Genomic DNA, 23375 nt, shown 5'->3' with positions numbered 1-23375 from the left:
AATAATTTACTATACCGATTGAAACTTAATTTTAGTTATATTTACTCAAGTTGGTACACTCAAATAAATAAGAGATTGTAAATCATATTATAGTAATTAATTAATTTATTTTTCCTTATTTTACACTAATGAAGAAGATCAATAATGTCAACGCAGGAGTTTCCTACAAGGTTTAGAGAAGTATGGAAAGGGAAATTGGGCTTCTATTTCAAGGTGTTGTATTCCATCCAAAAGTCCCAAACAAGTTGGTAGCCATGCCCAAAAGTATTTCAAGAAGCTTCAAAAGAATGTTAACCAAAAACAAAATTGAAGACAAAGTTGGAAATCTCTATATAGTTTACCCCTCCGTGAATAATATATAATATAAGTATTAAGCATGCAAAACATGTGCATTTCATCATGAAAAGTATCATTATCCTTAATTTGTTTCTCACAACTTAATTAATCTTATTCGCTATTTGAATGTATTGCAAATTTTGCAATGATATAATATTATGAGTTCGTTTTTCAATTAGACTTCAATTATTGTGTCTATCATTGAATATATGGAATTGAATTCATCCCAATCGATGCATAATGGCTATGTATATACATCTGATCAATCCTAATGTTAATACAAATTATTAATTAAAAATACACTTTATTAATGGGAAAAAAAAAAAAACATTAGAATAATCTAGGTACAAATTATCCATACAATCGCTCGTTAATTGTATCATTACTCCCATTTATCTACAAAAGCGCACATACTTGTGTGTAATTTTACCTTCTTATTAAAAAGATCTGTCGATTAAAATTGTACAAAATCTAAGCCAAAATATATATTAATATATACACACAAATACACAATACGCAACGCGACATGTAGTATCTTATATTTTGTACTCAGTATAATTGAATCACATAAGCTTGCATGACTAAAAGGAAACGTAATACTCTTAGTAACAACTTTTGCAAACATAGAAGTAATATTTTGTATGCAACAAGACAATAAAGAATGAAGTGTCTAAATGTCTAATATTTGTTATTAAGAAAATATAAAGGTTCTAAAGATCAGAGGTTTCTCAAAGGTGCCACATGTATATCATCAGTAATATTACACACAATGTAACAACCTAAAAATCCGATGAAACATTCACGTTATATTTAATCAAGGCAACCCAAATGGATATCAAACAGAGTACATTTTGAGCACAATTTATTTCCTATTTAAGTCCATAATATACAAAATGACGAATCTTATTTCGACTTTATCTATATTTTATTGTTTCATTTTGTGTTTCACCTCTTTTTTCATGGCTTTAATTCGACATATGTCACAAACTAGATTTCATTCACTTAATGTTATTGATAATAATGCCGAAATTGAATTAAATGTAATGAAATTGAGGATCCTTTCTGATACTCTTTTTACATTATAAATGACAATAAGAATGTTTGTTGTAAGAAGCAAGCTTGGTCATTTAAATCTCTATCAAAGTTACAAAGTAACATTTTCAAGGGAAAAAAAAAATGAATCCTTCTGATTCTAATAATAATAATAGTGAATGTAGTGATAATAATCAAGAGTGGACATGTTTTGAAAACAAGATGTTTGAGAATGCTTTAGCTGAGTTAGATGTTACCTCTCCTGATTTTTATGAAAAAATCATGGCTATAATGCCATGGAAATCTCTTGAACAAATCAAGATCCACTATGAAAAACTCGTTGCAGATACCGCGATGATTGAGCAGGATGAAACTGGTGGCTTTGGTGGAGATGATAACGGAGCTAAGGTTGATCGCAAGCCATGCAGGGGTGCACCATGGACAAAAAAAGAGCATAGGTAATTAAGTAACTCATCGGATCTTTTATTTGTGCCCTAATGCAGTCATAATAATTTATTCCATGCCCTAAATCTCGATTATTATATCGTATTAAATTTGTGGTCTAGCTTTACTTTTAGATACAAATTTGTTCATTATTAACTAGGTAAGAAAATAAGAGAATAAAATTAGATTTTGAGTTAGAGCACATTTATTGACCAATCAAAAACTTAAGATGTCTCTTAATCAAAAAAAAAAAAAAAAAAAAAAAAAAAAAAAAAAAAAAAACTTAAGATGTCACACAATCAGGCCGTACGATTGTCGTGTACTTTTATGCAATTTTAGAATAAAAGATTACATGTAAGGTATTTTGCCTATTTATAGAATAATATATTTCAGGTAAGGTCCTTTAATTTATTTCATGCCCTAAATCTCTTCTATGTCGTATTAAATTTAATTTGTTGTTTAGCTTTAGTACGTTTTAGATACATCTTAGAGCATAGTTACCAACCAATAATCAAATGTTTTAGGTGTCACACCTCACACACACACAGTTAGGCTGTACGGTTGTCGTGTATCGGTATGCAGTTATAGAATGAATTAAAGATTTTAGTTAACAATTTTAGCCTTCTCATTCATTTCATGCCCTAAATCTCTAATACGTCGTATTAAATTTGTCGTCTAGCTTTACTTTTAAATACGATTTTGTACGGTTACACTTTACTTAAAATGTTATGATGAATTGATGATGTTTAAATTCTACTATATATGTTAGGTTTCAGTATTAAGAGAACACTTTCCTAACTTTTGTTTACCTTTCCTTATTTAAAAAACCGATATACACAGGGCATTTTTGGAAGGGCTAGACATGTTTGGAAAAGGAGAATGGAAGAGCATAGCAGAAACCTACGTACCAACTAAGACAGCATCCCAAGTAGCTAGCCATGGGCAGAAGTACTACAGGCGTCTCAAGTGTCGCACCCCTGTCGAAAAACGTCGTGCCAGCATCCACGACATTCGTATCGTGAACTCCTCTATCGTCGAAACTGCTCCAAGGCAACCTATTCGTCATTCGGTCATTCAACGTATCCCTCAAAGTGACAACCGTAATAACAATAACAAGCCAGATGATGTTGTTGTTGGACAACATGATTCGTCGAATGCTGATCCAGCAACAGCTTTGAATAGCATCAATAACATCAACTCACAGATTGTTGTGGAAGATAGTTTGGATGATTTGGATTATGATAAATTATTTGCTGATTATGATGAGATAATTTCTGATTATAATGACATATTTATTTAATTAGGTTCCTTAAGCTATGTAACTATGTAAGTTATATGCCCTTTGTCTAAAACTAATTAGGCCGTATATTTAAGTATGTAATTGGCTAGTAGTCAAGTATCCAAAGGTTAGCTTTAAATAATTTTAGTTAATTATGAAGTAATTATGTTGACATGTAATGCATGTACTTTAAATGACAACTTGAATATTAAGTACTAATTAAGTATTTTAGCAAATTGGCTCTTTAATTGATTTGCATTTTGGTAACTTGAAGTTGAATTACAGCACATCGGTCAGATTTTGAAATGTCTAAAGCGTATTTACTTGGGAAAATTAGGAAGTAATTAGCCCTCAAACGTGAAAGGGATTTTGCATGCATAGTACTCCAAAATGAGCTAATTAGGATTTTTGAATGATGCATTGGTGATGAAATGAATTTAACAAAATTCAATTTGATAATATTTACTTAAAGATTTTTGTAAAAATGCACTCAACATTTAATATATCTCGACCAAATTAGACCTTATTAAAATCAAATTAAAACACCTTATTTTAGGTGAAGATAATAAAACTTTAAAGGTATATCATGTGATTGATTGGGGTAAAAGACAAATTAGATCGAGTAAGAATTCTTTTAACATGGGTATATTTGATCAGGAACGCCATATGTTGGTAATATAAGAAGAGTTTCAATATGAGTGTTTTAGGGTCGGGTCAATTAACTCATTGTGGGAAACAAATCACTTTTAAATTTCATTTCTTCAAGTACTTAGGTTCAATTTAGATCAATTTCAAAATTTCAATTAAAGTTTATTTTTATTCAGCTTAGGTAATGTTCTATTCACTTTATTTTCACTTATTTCAGATCTAATAAGATTAGATAAGTTCACTTCAAGAAAAATAAGTTCAAAATAAGCTCAGTTCAAGAAAAAATATGTTCCAATATGAATTACCTAAGTTCAAATTACAACTAAAATAAATTTTAATTAAATTTAGATTCTATTAAAAAAAAAAAAAAAGGTTAAGTTTCGATTAAGATAAATAAAAATCAGGTGAATATAATACAACATTCTTCTCGGATGGTATAAGAACATTTTACAAAGTGAAGAAACATTGGAGGCTAGCCAGCCGGCACCGGAGTAGGTTCCTTGAGATGGCTTAAAACCCCAGAAATGGTGGTAAGGAAACCATAAAAAAGTAATGAAAATGAAAGAAGAAAAAGGAGGAAGAAGTGGGTACATTGGGCTATGCACAGTAGGAGGAGTATTGAGCGCTGGAACCACCCATGTCATCGTCACCCCTCTTGATGTTCTTAAAGTCAATATGCAGGTTCCTTCTCTTAACCCCCTTTTTATCTTTCAATTCAATTTTTCAATTGTGATTATATATGATTTAGGGTATCTCCTTGATATAATTTTCTGGTTTTCTCTTGTTTATTATTGCGACATTTGAACCTTGAATTTTATTTTGATTATGTTTTAATTTGAGGGGAAATAAAGAGTATACCTTCTTCTAGCAATAAAGGTTGAATCTTTCTGTAAATTCTTGTTGATTTATTTGTCAATTTGAACCTCCATTGGCCCTTGTATAGTTGTATGTGTTACTTCTGTCTAGGGTTAAGGGGAATGTGGTGTGTTCTTGTTCGTTCTTGTAGTTGGAGATTTGGAAATGCCGAATGCGTGGTTCGATTAGTTTCAGTTTGACTCAATTCATATCGGGTCATATTTAGGTGATGAGTCATTCTGCTTGAGTTTGAGACAGGTTTCTGTTACTGTAGATTAGTTGAAACTAATCAAGCACTCAAGCAGATATCTAAATAATCTGATTGGAAACTTTTTGTTCATAGGTGAACCCTGTCAAGTACTATAGCATTACCTCATGTCTAACTACTTTGCTAAGAGAACAAGGGCCTTCTGTGCTTTGGAGAGGGTGGGCTACCAAATGTATTGGTTATGGGATGCAAGGTGGTTGTAGGTTTGGTCTATACGAGTACTTCAAGAAGCTGTATTCAAATGTGCTCGCAGATAGCAACAGGAGTCTGGTTTTCTTTGCTAGTAGTGCTTCTGCTGAGGTGATTGCCAACGTTGTGCTTTGTCCTTTTGAAGCCATCAAGGTCCGGGTGCAAGCACAACCTACTTTCGGCAAAGGGTTGCGTGATGGATTCCCCAAGCTGTATGCATCAGAGGGCGTCTATGGGTAATAATCTAACCACCGCAGTTAATACATGGTAATTGTTTTGTGAATTGCTTGTCTATTAACTGTTGTTGTTTTTCATTTCGATTTGCAGTTTTTACAGAGGGCTTGTTCCACTTTGGGGTCGAAACCTTCCATGTAAATTCTGCTTTTCTATTAGACATTGGTATACTGGTCATTTGTAAAATAGGGAATTAGGGTTATATCTTGCAAGGATCAATCATATAATAACTAGGATATCTAGAAATCATCTGATGCAGACTTTGACACAGGATTGTTATGTTATGTAAACCCGTGATCAGGATTTACAGTCCATTGTGCTATTTTGGAATTTTCAAGAAAATCGTCAAATTTCCATAATAATAATCAATTATCACTACAATCTCAATTCTCAAGATATTGCCACTATTTCTTAAGATACTCAGCTTTTGTTTTACCTACTTAGTGAATATGGGTTGGGTGATTATCGAGCTAGTTTCCCCTCAAAACCTTCTTCTGAACTTGGCCATTAGTGCTTATGAAAGTGGGTCAAACTAGCTGACCATTCAATAAATTTTTCAAGTCTACCGTCAGTGAGCAAAAGTTGTGAATGGTTTTAAGCAGCCTAGTGGATTTCAATGTGTACATGCTGCAGAAACTTGTATTGTAGATAGTAGCAGAAGACAGTTATGTTATCGATTATGAGAGCTCAACTGTTTAGCTGATTTGGTTCTGATTTAAGAGAGAACATAGAGGTGGGATGGACATGCTGAGGAAGGGAGCACGTAGGATGAGGGGTGATGTTTTCAAAAGGCCATACATGGGAAATTGGTCAGGGGATTAATAAAAACATTAAATTTAAGATTATAGGACAATGAAACATCATTTTCCAGACAGAGGGAGTTTAAGTTGATGATGTATACGGCAAATTGGTTATGTGCAAGTTTTGTGATTTACTTTCCTCTTCTTCCTAAATTTGTATGCGTGCCCTGGTTTCTGATATATATATACGAATAACTTTACTTTAAAATTTAAATCTAATCCAGTTGTCTGAGTTGATTTCAATTTTTTCCTGCAGTCTCTATGGTGATGTTCTCGACATTTGAGCATACTGTGGATTTTTTATATTCTAATGTTCTCAATAAGAAAAAAGAAGATTGTTCCAAAGCTAGGCAGCTCAGTATAACATGTATAGCAGGATATACGGCTGGAGCAGTTGGTAGTCTTGTATCAAATCCAGCTGATAACATTGTTACTTCGATGTACAACAAGAAGGCCGACACCATTAGATTGGTGAGACGCACTACTCCTTCCGAGCTTAAATCGCACACATAGCACTTTGATTTAAACAAGTGATTTTTTTTCCCCTGATTTGCAGGCTGTAAAGAAAATTGGACTTGCAAACTTATTCACAAGAAGCCTTTCCATAAGGATAATACTAGTAGGACCAGTAGTCACTTTGCAGTGGTTCTTCTATGATTGCATAAAGGTCATGAATGGGCTGTAAGTACTCTTTTATGATTGCGCAATATAATCAATCTTACCCTTTACTTATGCCAATCTTCCATAAATCGTGCTAGTTTAATATATCTCAATATAAATAGATATAATGCTTCTTTGAGCCAAGATATCTTATCTGTCGCGGAAGCCATTTATTACCACTAACCAGTATAACCATTATAGAGAATCGATTTGTTCTGATGATAGGTGTTGCCAACTTGCCATTGTGATTTCACGGTATATGGCTATATACTTGACATGCCCTTTTGCATTCATACTATGTAGGCTACATTGTTGATTACTAAATAAGCAGCATAGTTCATAATTGTATGATCAATTAATTGGTTTTAATGCCTCTATGCTTGAGGTGACCTGCAAAAATTTACTCCTGTCTGGGCTTTCTCTGTATAATAGACCACAATTCTTTCCCCAAAGTAATAAGGCACTTTCTGAATTTAGTAAGTTTTACTTTGAGCATTCATATTTTACCCTGACTGATAGATAACAATCATAGGCTCATAGCCTTGACTAAGAACGTTATCAAGTATCAAGTACTAGTTTACTACAGTATAGCTGAAATCTACCACCATAGATCATAGAGCCTTGCAGTTTTCGCATAATGCTGCATAATTGCGTCAAAATCATTTTAGTTCTACGTATTCCTTGTTAATTCATGATTCATGTAACCTTTGTTTCATTTCAATTTATAAGACAAAATTCTGTTAACTACCCCTTTGTCATGATGCTTACTACTGATAAATGATATTCCTTGTGTTAAATCGTGCAGACCGACTAGTGGAGATATCAGCTGCAATAGAGAATTGGAGACAACATTATGAATTCAAGCCTTTGAAATTCACTGAAGCTTTCATTTGGCATCAAAACATGTTAGTTGCAAGAACTGGCTTACTTCCCACAACCTTTACCAAACACCGTACTTCGAGTTCTGTTTACATTAACATTACACCCATTCATTTGCTGGATTTTGTTTACCAGGTTTGATATCATAACCTTGTGATTCTTGTCTCTGTGTTAGTGCATAGGTTGTACTCTGTAACATCTAACATGCCGTCCAGTTTTACATTCCCGAAGTCGAACTGGACGGCATATTTGATTCTGTGATGAGATCTAGTTAGATGAGGTCGGATGTGGATTCCTGACTGGATTGTATCGCGTTTTTTGTTTATCTCAAGGGTAAAACATAAAAGCCATGAAAACAGTGTTTTTTATTCCAGGAACTTTTTGATGCAAAATATTCTTAAATTCTCAGATGAGATGTACTTTTGTTTCTAATTTACTATCAAAGAAGCTTCCACTTGAGAGCTCCATTCAAGCCACCACATTGTATAAAGCCACTTTATATAAGCTTTATCTTACCAAAAATAATATCTTTAAAATAAATTAAGTACCAATAATAATTCCTCCAAATAAATAAAGTACAAAAAAGACAAAAAAATTTACAGTAATAATTCTAAAAAATATACTCTACTTGAGAGGGATGGCCAGGGAGCAATATTTATGTCATTATTAGTGCACTCCCTATCAATGTAGACAATCCCACACATGTTGGGCATCCCCACATGCTTCCTCTTTTCTTATTTTGTTTTAAGTTTAATTACAACCATCAAATGGATATTTCATTGGACAATAACACTATTAATCATTGATATATTTGTTATTTTTCCGTCTCTAAATATTAGGGCATATTTTTACAGAGGATTATATTTTTTTTCGAATTAATATTATTCATAGTCTGAATTTTGTTTGTTTATGATGATAAATTTAAAAGAAAAAAGACCGTTATGGACTCATGGTTATTATATAATGTAGCCATATATACTTGCATAAAGAATTAATTATTTCTATGCAATTTTTTTATATTGTACCTTCAATTTGAGACGCACTTTCATACACAGTAGTAAATGTAACATTTTTTGACGGAAAATGGCAACCCTTTACATCTAAGAAAGTTTCAAATTAACTTGAAACATTACTCATTTTGTAATTAGTTTTCGTTTTCATTCATTTTTCTTGTCACGTGACCTAAAATCTTATGAGACTTCCCTCGAGGTTATGTTTTACATAATTTAAGATAATAAAGGGAGATTTGTACACTTTTTAATTTGTTGTTTAGAAACCAAGAATACTCACAAATACTATGGTCTTTTGAAGGATGCTTCCTCTACCCAAGGGATAGCCTAGTTTTCTTTTACCCATGGTAAGGGTAAGATGGGAAATTACTCAAATTAAATACTTTAATTTAGACGGGTCCTGAAATCCATTGGTGTAGATTCATCATTAATTAAGACCTTGATTGAACCAAGAAGATTCTCTACGTAAATCACATTGAGAAATATTCTCCTTAGTGGTACATAAAGTCTCTTAAATCAGCAAACTTCACCCACTGTTAATAATATTCTTATACTCAAGTTTTCATGTTGAAAAAACTGTTTATTTTTTCTTGCAGATTCAGCAATTTGAAAATAGACATCAAACTACATCATCTTCTACCGTCATTTTGGAAGAACCATTCAGTTCGAAAACTACCTTTGCAAAACAGATTAAAACTCGAAAATTAACCACAAAGGTTTCGATCTTTGAGAAGCATAAACTAGATTAAACACCAAAAAAAATAAAAAAAGTTTTAAGTTTGAATTTTGTGTTGTTTTTCGATTTGAAGACAACCCAAAAGAAAAATGAACTAAATAGGCCAACACAAAATGAGAAAACAACTGAACATACAAGATTTTGCACGTAGTATTGATCATTTTTTCTTGTCAACAATTTAAGGTATTGAAAATTCAATAATAATTAAGGTATAGAAAAGTCAATAATAATTAAGGGGTAGTATTTCAATTTTTCAACGACTAATAAAGCTGAAGATAAATCACATTACTAGAAACAAACTATCCCTTTCATGGTTCCCAAATTAAGACCCTTGTCTTAGGATCTATTCTATGGGGTACCTAAACCAAAACCCATGTATATTTCAATCATTAGATTTAGTTATTTTTAGGGAGAAATTAGATGCACAATTATATAAAATCAAACTGATTTCCAATCCAACAAAATCCACCTAGCTACAAGAGTACAAGGTGTGCAACTGTATTTCCTGCCCTCTTACATGACAACACGTAAAGTATCTTGATTACAACTAGAATCTGTTTTTAATGATATTTAACCATTATATTTTCAAGCATCTAAAATAATACTTCATGATAATCAGATCCAACATTCAATTTCCAAAGTCAGAAAACCAGTATATATCTGAATAAATCAACAACAAAAACTTGCCAGCACACTGAAGAAACGTGAACAGAGATACACTTTCATTTCAACAACAATAAACGTGAAACTTTTAATTACAACTACTCATACTTTTCTGGGTTTTTTTAAAAAAAATTAAAAGCTTTACAATCTCGTATATCTCCATCTCCAGAAATACAATTGAATTATGACATAATAAATAAAATAATTATTAAAAAAAAAAAAATCTACAATGAGAGAGACAAAGGCACGTTTACAACAGCTTAGTCAAGGCTGTGAAAGGATTGAATTCATTGTTGAATGTTGGTAAATAAGAAGAAGAGCCTCAACTTCCTTCCATGTGACTCAACAAACAGCTCAGCTTCCCTGTCCATGACCAAGGCAAAGGCACATGAGCTTTGCTTCATATACATCATTGTCAATTAACATAACATCACCCCTTCATACCCCTTAACTGTCGGCCTGTTCGTGCATCTCCGAAAGTGCACCACAGAATCCGTTTTTCGCCCCCCTCTAGGATAGATTACATTTAATTATTCGTAGCATATGCAAGGACAATTGGTGGAAAATAATCCCTAGTAATCGTGTACGTAGTATTATTACTATGCAATAATTAATCCTAACTCTACGAAATTGGACTGCATAATCAGTGACAGTTGGATCCTTAAGGCTTTGAGCTCGGTGTTTTTACCCTTAGCAGATGATAATAATATATTGACGTAGTAGTAAAAGGTGATGAATTTGCATACCTAGCAGAATTATGAGGTTGGTTTTCTTTTCAGTCTAGATGAATCATGTCTTGACATAATCTGCACCACCGCGCTTCCTTTTGTTTGACCGTGAAAAGAAGCATATCTGTGCCCAAGACTTTTTCTGCTTTGTGGGTTGTTGCTTGACATCCTTATTTGCTACAAGATCGGCCATATATTGAACAACAGCCTAAATAGCATAACATATTATAATTAGTACTGATTAGCTACTGTAAAAGTAAAACACAACTGATCACACTATCCAGCACAAATTAAGGGAGGGAGCAGGGGAGATATTTGCACACACCTGTGCACCCTTCTCAGCAATATGTCTCGGAGGCACTTCCAGAGGATTTTGATCCGAATGAAACACTCTTAATCGTGATAACAACCTGAATGATTCAGGCAGAACACGGATCTGGTTGTTACTCATATCTAACACTTCAAGCATCTCAAGGTTCCCAATTGACCTCGGAAGAGAACGCAGATCTGCAAAGTTGTTACTGACAACCAGCTTGACAAGTGAGGTAGCAAAACACAAGCTCTCAGGCACAGCTTCAAGTTCATTAAAGCTCACGTCGAGCTCCCTAAGCTTTGCTAGAGATGACATTGTGGTAGGCAGCTGTCTAATGTTATTGTACCGGACAGAAAGAACCTGCAAGGACTCAATCTTTCCTACAGCTTCAGGGAGGGCTCTAAGCCGGTTATAGTCCAGTCGAAGCTCCTCAAGAGAAGAGCATAGACCAATTGTATGAGGAAGTTCATCGAGATTATTAGTTTCCACATTCAGCTTCTTAAGACTAACCAAAGACCCGACAGTATCAGGGAGCGAGTGTAACTTATTTGAACTCACATCAAGCTCCTCGAGACGGATCAACCGACCAACACTTGGAGGGAGTTTAACCAAGTAATTTCCTCGGACATCCAGACAAACAAGATTCAAGAGATCCCCAATTGCATCTGGGAGCTCAGTAATCCTGTTTGAATGCAAATCCAATTTTGACAGCGAGGAAAGCCCTCCAATAGTATCAGGTAAATCCACAATCCTATTTTCTGACAAATCAAGAGTGATTAAACCTGATAGCTTCTTAATGGAATCAGGCAACCATTCAACTTGATCAGACAACTTGTTTTGGAGAATTAGCTCTTTAGTACCCTTCTTTGCAGACACTTCAATCAAGCTAGCTAGTTTAATCAAACTCAATTTCTCAGCAGCATCTTGAGCTACAAACAGCAAAAACAAAACAGAAAAATTCTTGATAAATGCGCAAATCCAGACAACCTCAAAAGTCAGAAAAACCAATCCCCAAACAACAACAATCATCAATTTCATTCAAATCAAAAAATTTACACTTTACCATGAAATCCCACCAATAAAATTCAATAAAAACAATTGTCTAACCCCTCAAAGTCAGCAAATATATCATTGTCCACTCAAAAAACAACAATAAAGACTATAATTAATGACAAAAAAGGAAACTTTATTTTTACCTGAATAATTGGATATCTTGAGAGTAGAATCAAACCCATCAACATGGAAAGTAGCAGTAGCAGTAGCAGCTTTAGATTTCTTAACATAACTATCATCTTTAGTAAACAGCTCACTCTTAACAGGCGCCTTCTTCTCCAAATTATAAAAACTTGTAGAAGCAACTGAAGAATCCAAATCCCTTGACTTTAACACAGGCCCAGTTGGCCCAACACTCAAATCCTTCTTCTGCGCCGAAGAAGATGATTGCCCAGAATCAGCAGAAGGTGAAATACACTGAGAAACTCTTTGAATCATTTCGTCGAACACATTGTGTGCATTCTCAAGATCAAGCAATTTCACAGCATCCCTCTTCTGTTCTTTGCTCTGAAACTGAACTAAAGCTTTCTGCATCTCTTGGTACAGAAAGAACAGCTCCTCTGGTACTGCTCTACCTTTAGTTTGCTTAGCAATGGCTTCCAATTTCAACTGATCTTCTCTTTCAATGTTTCTGATTAGAGTTTTCGCAGCTTCAACTTCTTCAATGTCTGGACGAGTGGGTAGAGATTTATGCATCTTCATAATTTCCCCCACCACCCCATCCACCGTCTTCGCCGCCGTTGTTGAGAAATTATCCATTAAAACTAAGTAATACCCAGATCGAAAATTACAAGAAAATCAACAAATAAACTAAAAAACAAACCCAGATGAATTTTTTTTCTGGAAGTTTCTAGAAATGGAAAGAAGAAGCTATTCTTCCATTAAAGCCGCTAGCTGTTAGAATCTATATTGGTAAATTTTCATAGAGTAAGTGGGTTTGTTTGGTTTACTATTTGAAGAAAACAAAAATCAAAACCCAGATTATGAAATCAAATATAGAATCCAGAAAAATGCAGAAATTTATGGGAGGAAGAGAGAAGATAAAATTGGAAAGAAAGAAAGAAGTTGCAGAAGATGATAACCAAAAAAAAAATCGAGATAAGAAACCGACAAATCGGGATTTTAAAACGAGATTAGATTAATTATTCTCGTTGTTTGGTATAATTATAATAATAATTATTATTTTAGCTCGAAATTCGAAGAAACTGAAAATGGAATGAAATTTCAGAGAGAGAGGAAGAAGAAGAAGATGAGGAGAGAGAATGTGAGACGAAGAAGAAGAACTGAATTTCAGTTCAAATTACAGCAGTTGGATTGAGGGCTTTGTGCTAATTTATAATTTTCGCAGATAAAATGAATTATTGAATTTTTATTTTTGTTTTATTGATAAGAATAATAGAATTGCTTATTTAAGTATCTGTGTTTTAAGAAAAGGTTTTTAGGTGTCACACTTTACAAATTTTATCCATAAATTTATCATTATTCCATAGATTTATTCTTTACAAAAAAAAAATTGTACATAAAATACTCGTAATTTTGTTCTTGTTACAGCGTTACACTGAATATCTATCTAAATGTAAATTGACATTGTTTTTATGCAAGTATTATTTGTCAATGTATAAATTCGGCTATTTTTTTTATCTTTGATTATCAACAAGTTAAAAAATATAGAATTTTGGTGTCTAAAAAAAATGTATTTCCTCATGTATATATATTTCAAATTTATAAGTAGGGCAAAAATGAAAGTGTTGCATCTTAAAAAATGAGTTAAGTTTTGCACCAAAAAAAAAAAAAAAAAAAAAAAAAAAAAAAAAAGTAAAGTTTATCATGTACTCCTTTTTTTTCTAGGGCAAAACTTTGACCAAATATGTTTACCAATATGTAATTTAGATTATTAATATTTTTAAAATTTATTAATACAAATAATAAATGGTTGATCTAATAACATATATTGATATATTCCACATGAATATGATAGCATTTGTTTATTATGCGTTTTTTTAAAAAAAAAACAAAGAAATTAATAAATTCACTATGGGTCTTTTCTCTTCTGTTTTTAATTTAACTTCAGTTCAGCTCCAATTAGTTCAGTTCAGTTTCTAATATTCTTCACTCATAAAATATTCATTTCAGTTCAGTTCAGCTCCAAACAATTCAGTTTAGTAATATTAGAACAACCCCTAAGTGTATAATAATGCAAAAAAATTATACAATAGTAGCATTATACTTTAAAAACGGATCGGTACATAACTTTTATTCATGTATATGAAAAAATAAATTATAAACGTGTATTAGTGTTGTTTCCCATTATAAATTATGAAAAGATATTTGTGATTTGTCTTAAGCACCTTGGACAAGCAATAACAATTATTGAAAAAAAAAATAAAGAGTATTAATGGAATTGATATTATACTACGAGTAGATGAAAAAGAAAGTAATGATGAAAGTTTATAAGAGAAATTTATTTTATGGCTCTCATAACAAGATACAGCTCTTTTATGGTGGTATTTTTCGTCGTATTATTTATAAGGATAAGTTGTGTAAATTACGTTAATACCCTCACTCACTCGCAATCGTGAACGTTCCTCTGCCGCTGTCTCATTCATCAACACATTACACATTTGCGAGCCGCCACTGGTTTTCTTAAAGCGTCAAATTTCAAGACCACTTTTTTCCCTTTGTTTTTTTTAAAAAAAAAAATAATAATTAATTAATAAAGTCTCAACCTCATTTTTAAGGAGTCTTTTACGAAAAAAAAAGGACAAATTCGAAAAAACAGAGAAAATGAACAAAATTTTTAATCTCTCAATCTCCTTTTGACGTCAACTTTTTTTTTTTTTTTTCCTCTTTTTCTTTGATAAGTCACAAGTATATTCACAAATTTTCATTGTTCCTTACACTTAATAACAATGGATATCAAACAACAATTTACTTCCTTTGTTTAATTTTCTTTTAAAAGTGAAACTAATTGATCTACCGTTTACAATTAATTGAATTACACATATTGAGATACACATTACAATTAATACAAATATACAACAGCATACACACGATACAATCTATTAACATATACTAAAAGCGAACCTATAATGACACTTGGCATAATGTCATTCATTTTTTTCCCGCTAATTTCATTATTTCCTTAATTATTATATTATATTTTAGTTTTATTATATAATTATTTCCTCATTTAATTATTATATTTTATTATATCGATATATTCTTATCATATAATATTTATGTATACATAGTAAATATATACACCGTATCAACCATATAGTTCACAAAGCAGAAATAATGTGAAAAGTAGTATAATATCTTTTCAAATTTCCAATATTATTCTTATACTCCACAATACTATCTACGTGTAGTTTCAATTCACCATTAAATATCAAATTTATGCATGATTGACAATGGATACGAGTAAAAAAAAATTAATTTTACATATTTATATATAAAAAATTCTCCAACCTTTATCATGTGATAAAAAAATTTTATTTTAATTAAAAAAGAAAATTCATTTTGGTAGCATATATTCTTTGTATAATATTTAAAATTATACATAATGTTTATAAAAACAAAATCATTTTGTTATATAGTATGCTTCGTACTAACGTACATAACATATATTGAAAAATTAAATCTAATTATTTGATAGACTATAAACATATTTTTTTGGGCCTCAACCAAAACCTTAAACTGATGGTTTCTACGTTAAAAAAAAAAAAAAAAAAAAAAAAAAAAAAAAAAAAAAAAAACTGATGGTTTTTAAGTATAATTTGACCTAAATTTCATATTTTATAATTATATTAAGTTTTACACTGTTTTTTTTATAGTTTCTAAGCATAACCCAAAATCAAATCGAAATCTGACTCGAACTCGATCTGCTGACCCGAATTGCCACCCCTAATTGGTTTAAACTAAAATTCAAATTATTTTGTTACAAATAATTTTTTTGGATAAATTATTGTTGAATTTACACCACTATTTATTATTTATTTGTTCTAACATTTAATTATGACCGTGCATGGCACGGGACTTAACCTAGTAATGTTTATAAAGTGTTATTTGTACAAAAACAAGAGATTAATAAATCAAGTTATATTCATCTAGAGTGCATTTTATTCACGTGATTTTTTCACTTAATTAAATTTAATTGAACTAATCTGGACTAAATAAGTGGAAAGAAGGTAGACATAACACGCCCTTAATAAACAGTGCATCACATACTATTGTTGTACTTGGAAAAGCAGTTTAGCTAAAATTAGTAAAATTGTATCATAATGAAAATCACTAGGCATGATTTTAACCCTTATATGAAAAGTATATTTTATTTCTTCTAATGTATTTTTGTTTGCAAATGGACTATCATTTAATTAATGTTATTTTACATTTTACACAAATCATTTTTTTTTTATTTTTCTTTTTTAGCATGCATTTGGAAAATAACTTTTAAGGTTAAGTCAATCTAAACAATCCAAACATTTAAAGCCTAAAGGGTACTCATGTACTCATGTCATGTGCATAGCTTACCATATATAATTTGAAGTTCCTTGATTCTCCTTAGACCAAACTCCCTCTCATGTAATTTAATACTGTATATCCTTTATTCCACGAAAGTTGCATAGTTTTCATTTTTTAACTAGTAGAAAAGTTAATATCTAACCATTACATATTGAAATAAATTATACAATCACAATATGTACATATAAATAATACAAAAGTCAAACTACTGCAACTAATTTGAATTGAACGTACTATTCCGTAATAACTTTAATACTAGTACAAAGAAAAAGACCATGGCCTGGTCAAGGTTAGTTGAGATCGATTAAATGGTAGAACTCGTAGAAGTTCCTTGATGGAGTGAACGAGAAATTTAAGATAACGCCTCTTTATTATGAGTACGTAACATTTTACAAAGTATCTCCTTTTATTTGTAATTGTGTAATTAAAAGAAGGAAATGGTGCAATCATTGTGAAATTGTGTAAGCAAGGTCTATTTATACTCCACCAACCATCTTACTCTCATGTTTTCTCACTTTTCAGTCGTTGGATCTCTATTGTTACGACTCATTAGAACTAATCATCTATCGCCACCTAAATAAAATCACTTAAGGCCATTTTAATTAATCATTTTATTAGGTGTACTTATACATGTGAGTACTTTTTTTTTCGTACAACAGAACTAATTTAAGGTTCATGTCTAGTATTTCATGCCACTTATCCACTGTTCATTATGAATCACTCATTCTGGAAAAAAAAAAAAGAAAAAAAAAAAAAAAAAAAGGAGAGAGAGAGAGCATGGGGGCAGAAAAGGAAAGATCTGGAAAAATGTAGAAGAAAGGGGTGGAGCAATAAATGCATGATCCAAAAAAAAAGGGTAAAAAAAATCACGAGGATTATGGGCTGAAGAATGGGACCCTAACCCACCCACATCAGTTTAGCCGACGTGGACCCGCCACACCTCATCCTTATTCTCCTCAACACCTGGATTACCTCTTCCAAAGTTCCAATATTTTTTTTTAACATAAGAAGAAGCATGGATTACTTGGGCAAGGCCCTAAATATTACCTCTTCCAATATCACTTTCTACATGTATACTATATCCATCTTGTAATATACGAAGTACATAGTATGACACATTAACATTATACACATGTTAATACGTACACTAGCTGATTGTATAAAAGTGTTTGGTAAAGAGTTGATAGCTTCAAGGTGATTTAGTATGTGAAATGGCCAATAAGCTAATTGTGGGATAGCTAGTTTTGGTAAGATTTTCAAAAAGAACTTATTTAGTGGAATAAATTCTTCAAATAAGCTTCCCACCAAACATCTTGAATTAGCTTATTTAATAGTCAATAAGCTAATATTGGTCAAATAAGCTAATTTTGCTCAAATAAGCTGTTTACCAAACATGACCTTTATTTACTAATAAAAATTATTTTAAATATATTATAAAACTTTATATTAACACATATTTAACAATATATTTTATAATAATTATATTAATGAAAAATTATAGTCAAAACTAATACATGAATACTGAAAAAAGTCCAATATCCCAAAAGTTATGGGATGGAGGGAGTAGTATAGTAAATTAGGGTATGTTCTCATTGACTGAACTCAGCTGAACTGAACTGATCTGAATTGAACTGAACTGAACTGAACTGATCTGAATTGAACTGAACTAAACTGAATTAAACTGAACTGAAATGAATATTTTATAAGAGAAGGAAATTAGGAGCTGAACTGAATTACTGAACTTAATTGAACTGAGCTGAACTGAATTAAATTTTAACGTATGAGAACAAACCCTTAGTAATGGTAACTATATAATCCTTAAATTAAATGTTCATCACCAATTACGATAATCTTATATGAACTTATTATCTTATTATGGATATATTCTATCTATAGTAAATGGAGATGAGGCAAACAAAATTGCAAAAGCTTATGTGACATGTAGAACAATGTCAAATAATAATAGCTTTAACTTAACCCTAGCTTGTGGTTTTTTTGGTTCAATATACACGAGTTGAATACTTTGAAAGTGGGGAGGTAGGATCGGTCCATCGGCCAAGTGATTCCCACCCTCAAAGTATCCCTATTGGAAATCGAACCCCAATGTAGATAAGTGCACGCAATGTTTGAGTTTCACACTATTTACGTAATCCACTTTGATTCTCTTTAATTATTTATACTACCTCCGTTAAATGTTATGTGCAACTTTGGAATATTATATATCTTACAAATAATACCCCTAAGTTGCACATAACATTTAAGGAAGATAGTACCATGTATATAATGATTTACACTAATCTCTCTAGCGACGACTTTAAGTACAAGACCTCTATCTTTGGTGAATTTAAAAGTACAAGTGGATTCAATTCACCCATGTATTTGCATATGAATATGTATATTTCTTTTATGTTACCAAGTTAAATAGTATTGCTACTTTGCTACGGAGTCTTCTATCGACAACTTAATTAAATGCAAATGTTTATACGCAAGGGGTTAGATTTGCACGATTTGAATAAAACTAGATAAACTAATCCTTTTTTATTCATAACTTGACTTGGTCCAGAATCTTGTTAAGGATTTTGACAAATAGCAAGCATGACATGTAAATATATATCTTCAATATCTGATCTTATGATCATTTAATAATTAATAGTAAGGGTTGTTCTACTTCTACCATTTACAACGTGCAACGATAGAATCGGTCTTAATTGACATATTTGTTGTTTTTAATACGATCTAACGATAGTGCATAAAGAGTCCTAAAATACGTTGATGTTTGTATAATTCTAGTTTAGTATTTGGATATACGTCCCCAAAATATTACTATCTATTTGACCGAACATCCGCATATACCACATTTTATGACGGTATAATAAGTTCAACAAGGTCAAACTTATATTATCTGTTATGATCATTGACTTTTAGCAAAATTATCACAAGTACAACAAGGTCAAACCTATATTATCTGTTATGATCATTGAATATTAGCAAAATAATCACACAACCTCCCAAATGTAAACGATGAAAACTATTACTAGGTAAAAACAAAAATAAAATAAAATTAAGATGACTACTTGTTATTGTAATGACAACATAGGCTACATTGCTATCAGCCTATCACTACTGGAGTTTATGCGAGACATGTCAGTCGTATCATAATCAACTAATCAAACTTCGACCTTTTTCGCTAATTTAAAAAATATTAATTAATTTTAAATCATATATACCACGTACTAAACGTTTTAAAAATACTATTGTACGCTTTACTCCATGTAATTACGGTATATCAAAAGTATACATAAAATCAAATGAGTTGTACAGTGATAGTTATAAAACATATTCTTGGATTTCAACCACCAGATTAACCTTTTGGTTGAGGTGGTTCTTTAACATGGTTTTAGAGCCAACGTAACACAGAGGTCATGGGTTCAAATTTCATCTATCCTTTTCACATGAGAGGACATGATAGAGTATAAAACACGTTGTTGGAGCTCGATCATTAGTTTAACCATTTGGTCGAGATGATCCTTTACCATTATTAGTACGAGCTTATGCGACTATTAATTTCGGAAAAAAAACGTAATACGTGCAGATGGCAGGTATAGAGAGGGGCCAGATGTAAGGTTGGAGGAAGAAGGACAGGAAGAGTGAGAAGAGATGAGGAAATCCAAGTGTAAAAGAGCTGGCAACACTACACCCACCCGAATAACCGTTACTCATCATCTCTTAGGGAGTATTATTATTCTGGTGCATCTCACCCCATGCACCCTCACGTGCACTGCCTTTAAATAATTACGACTACGATTCTCATAATAATTTCATATCTCAATTATCAACATAACACACACATTCACACATACTATACCACTTTTTGCGTCAACACTTGGAAACTTCCTTATCATGGAAAGTTGTTCGTCATATATATATTGCTCACGTAATAGTGTATTTTTCTACAAAATTAATAAACCAATGCAACTTATAGATTAAAATTAAAGTATTGAATTATTGATAGTTAATGTACTATATAAATATAAAAAATGTGGATTATACTTTAATGACAGCCCTTTAGAACTTAAGAGTATATATTTATCTATGATAATTTATTTTATTTTTTTGGTTATTTTTGTAATTTGATGTGTTTTTTTTGGTTTGATATCTAGCTATTTGTAATCACTTGTTCTATAGTATAACAAATGTACACATGATTTTGTTGAATCCATATAAGGGTGTGTTCTATTCACTTAGGGTCTGTTTACATTTAATGATCTGAGTTGAATTGAACTGAAATGAAATGAATAGAGCCGAAATGAATATTTTATGAGAGAAGAAAATTAGGAACTGAACTGAACTGAACTGAATTGAAATTAAGCTGGAGTGATCAGACCCTTAGTTTTTACTTATTGGAATTTATAAACTTATTAAAGCTTATTTTAGTTATTATTTAAACTTAGGTACGTAACCCTTATTAGAACTTATTTTTCCTGGTAAGCTTAAAATAAGGGAATTATAGTTACCGTGATTTCAAAATGCAACTATTTCAAAATGCATACTTATTGGTTTTAGGTTTGAAATTGTGCAAAAAAAAGTGAAACTAATTAAAAATGAAAGAAAACCAAGGGAGTGTAATTTGTCATCTTTCTAACACACCACATATTCAATAAACATCTAATGTATACAAGTATTAAAAAAAAAAGGAAAAAAAATCAAGAATATCTTATGACGACACATTACACTTTACATAAGCTTAAACTTTGAATTAAATGAGTCATTAAGATTTATATTGAAAGGAGATAGAGTAAAGTATACTCCGTACATGATGAAATAAATACTAGGCGCGTCATGTTTGCGCCATGCAATATTTAGCCAAATATATACACCACGAGTTACGAGTACGATTAAATACATAATATATACTTGTATACGTATTGAAAGAGATTGACACCAAATGCATTGAATTATACGCTACCTAAGATGTATTATATCCTTTGAATTATATTTATAGTCATAGATGACCTTTCTTTCACACACTATAAACATTGAAAAAATGATCAAGTGATCTTATCTAGGTTTTCTCATTTGATAATGAATCCGTCTCTAATCTTCATTGAAATCAAACTTAATAAATTTCATCTATAATCAAAGATAATGACGCAACTAATTGTGTTTATTGTACGGATTGTATATTTGTTTGAAGATGGATTAATATATGTGCAACGTATGCAAGTAGATAGGCGATGGAGACTAATTATTCTATAACTCAAGATAAATGCAAGTAATTGACCACGAAATTAGATTAATTACTCCTACATGTTTTATTAAAATCAGATAAGTCTTAAGTTTGTGCTCTTATCTATTCATCTTATTCCTCGGTTGATATTGCTTGATTTTAGGCAGCATAAATGATGGAGTAAAGACCCTTGCTCTTCACAAAATCTTATCCGATTTTGAAAAAATGGCTATTTTCTACTTTTAATTATAATCATGAAAATTATTGAAAAGAGAGATAAGAAGGCAGGCCTATAAATTACAAGACCTAATTAGCAATGTAATCTTAAATTAATTGTAAATGATAAATTGTGAAATTGGTAGTGTAACATAGTGTATACTCTGTAATTTACAAACGCTACGGAAGAGGGACTAGAGGGGGAAAAAAAAAAAGTATACCCACATTTGTAAATTTGTTACGCGATAGTACGTATACAATGATCAAGACAATAAAGTTACATTATATTTTTGCAAGAGAATACTTGTGTCAATGTCCATGATATTGCTTGTAAATAGTGATCCATTAATCCATTATACATAGTAATAAACAAAGACATGAGATTTCTTTCTTAAGAGTTAAACAAAAATTTATTACCATTAGATAGTCGGCCATTTCTTTCATTTGAAACCTCATGGACAGAACTTATTACGTACTAAACTCAAATATCTCAACTATAATTCTATAAATGTTGTCATTCCTCAAAAAAGGACACCATAAGTCCATAACCTTTCGTCATGTCATTATATTTTGGTGCCTTTTTTGCCTAGAATTTTCACCAAACTTAAGTAACAAACAAACAATTGGATTCATCCACATTATTACACTTAGCATTTTCACCATTTATTATGTAATGGTGCGTACAGTTTTGCTAGCAGAAAAATCAGCACAACACACCAATAAGCTACAAATTCTTGGCTGCATTCTAGTGCAGCCAAGCTAGCTGCTACATCATTAAATGTGAACATATATTACGTTAAAATGAACATACGGTTTTTTTTTCTTCCTTATATCTTAATTCTCTTTCTTCTTCTTCCTTAGCTCTATTATTTTTCTCTCTCTTCAGTTTTCTTCTCAATTTAACATATTCTCTCTCCTCTTTACCTTATTTCCCTTCAATCTTTAAAGTTTTCTTCTTCTTTATATAAATTTTTGAGTTACTAATTTGTGTTTTGATGGGTATACTTCTTTCTTTCTAAATCTATGAGTTTCAGATTCAATCATTTGGCTTTATCAAAGAGGAAAGAAAAAAAATGGAGGAGAGAGAAAGTTGAAGGTCAAAGAAAACAATGGAGGTTAGATTTTCTCAATTTGTAATTGTATTTTGTATGATTTCGGTGATCATGCATGATGATTTATTGTTTGATTGTTTGAAATTATTATGTGTTTGTGATGAATATCAATTAAATTGCTTAATTGTTAATGAATATCAATTGTATTGCTTAATGTGTAGTTATTTTT

General features: G+C 31.4%; 3 protein-coding genes across 3 annotated transcripts; 2 read left to right on the top strand and 1 right to left on the bottom strand.

Annotated features, from left to right (window-relative positions):
* The first annotated feature begins 1590 nt into the window (after positions 1-1590).
* LOC145638742 (transcription factor SRM1-like) lies at positions 1591-3112 on the top strand. Its single transcript, XM_081689747.1, has 2 exons — positions 1591-1826; positions 2653-3112. Exons 1-2 carry the CDS (start codon positions 1591-1593, stop codon positions 3110-3112), a joined length of 696 nt encoding a protein of 231 aa, XP_081545873.1.
* A 1068-nt stretch (positions 3113-4180) lies between these two features.
* On the top strand, positions 4181-8032 carry LOC145626398 (mitochondrial phosphate carrier protein 1, mitochondrial-like). The gene is made up of 6 exons (XM_081678829.1): positions 4181-4420; positions 4938-5287; positions 5379-5422; positions 6342-6556; positions 6642-6766; positions 7551-8032. Exons 1-6 carry the CDS (start codon positions 4292-4294, stop codon positions 7600-7602), a joined length of 915 nt encoding a protein of 304 aa, XP_081534955.1. The 5' UTR covers positions 4181-4291; the 3' UTR covers positions 7603-8032.
* A 2053-nt stretch (positions 8033-10085) lies between these two features.
* Positions 10086-13609, bottom strand: LOC145562656 (plant intracellular Ras-group-related LRR protein 4-like). Its single transcript, XM_081623014.1, has 4 exons — positions 12271-13609; positions 11087-12003; positions 10780-10969; positions 10086-10396 (listed from the first exon to the last, which is right to left on the bottom strand). Exons 1-3 carry the CDS (start codon positions 12884-12886, stop codon positions 10823-10825), a joined length of 1680 nt encoding a protein of 559 aa, XP_081479140.1. The 5' UTR covers positions 12887-13609; the 3' UTR covers positions 10086-10396; positions 10780-10822.
* Positions 13610-23375: the final 9766 nt, after the last annotated feature.

Source organism: Chenopodium album, chromosome 1 (genome assembly GCF_948465745.1).
Source record: "Chenopodium album chromosome 1, dcCheAlbu1.1, whole genome shotgun sequence".
NCBI classification, from domain to species: domain Eukaryota; kingdom Viridiplantae; phylum Streptophyta; class Magnoliopsida; order Caryophyllales; family Amaranthaceae; genus Chenopodium; species Chenopodium album.
This window is presented reverse-complemented; position numbering and strand designations above follow the sequence as displayed.

Excerpts from the sequence above, each read along its gene's own strand:
- LOC145626398 (XM_081678829.1), top strand. The coding sequence starts at position 4,292 with ATGAAAATGAAAGAAGAAAAAGGAGGAAGAAGTGGGTACATTGGGCTA. Across the intron at positions 5,288-5,378 it reads GCATCAGAGGGCGTCTATGG|TTTTTACAGAGGGCTTGTTC; the intron begins GTAATAATCTAA and ends TTCGATTTGCAG. Across the intron at positions 5,423-6,341 it reads TTGGGGTCGAAACCTTCCAT|TCTCTATGGTGATGTTCTCG; the intron begins GTAAATTCTGCT and ends TTTTTCCTGCAG.
- LOC145562656 (XM_081623014.1), bottom strand. The coding sequence starts at position 12,886 with ATGGATAATTTCTCAACAACGGCGGCGAAGACGGTGGATGGGGTGGTG. Across the intron at positions 12,004-12,270 it reads CAAGATATCCAATTATTCAG|CTCAAGATGCTGCTGAGAAA; the intron begins GTAAAAATAAAG and ends TGCTGTTTGTAG. Across the intron at positions 10,970-11,086 it reads TTGCTGAGAAGGGTGCACAG|GCTGTTGTTCAATATATGGC; the intron begins GTGTGTGCAAAT and ends TATGCTATTTAG.
- LOC145638742 (XM_081689747.1), top strand. The coding sequence starts at position 1,591 with ATGTTTGAGAATGCTTTAGCTGAGTTAGATGTTACCTCTCCTGATTTT. Across the intron at positions 1,827-2,652 it reads TGGACAAAAAAAGAGCATAG|GGCATTTTTGGAAGGGCTAG; the intron begins GTAATTAAGTAA and ends CGATATACACAG.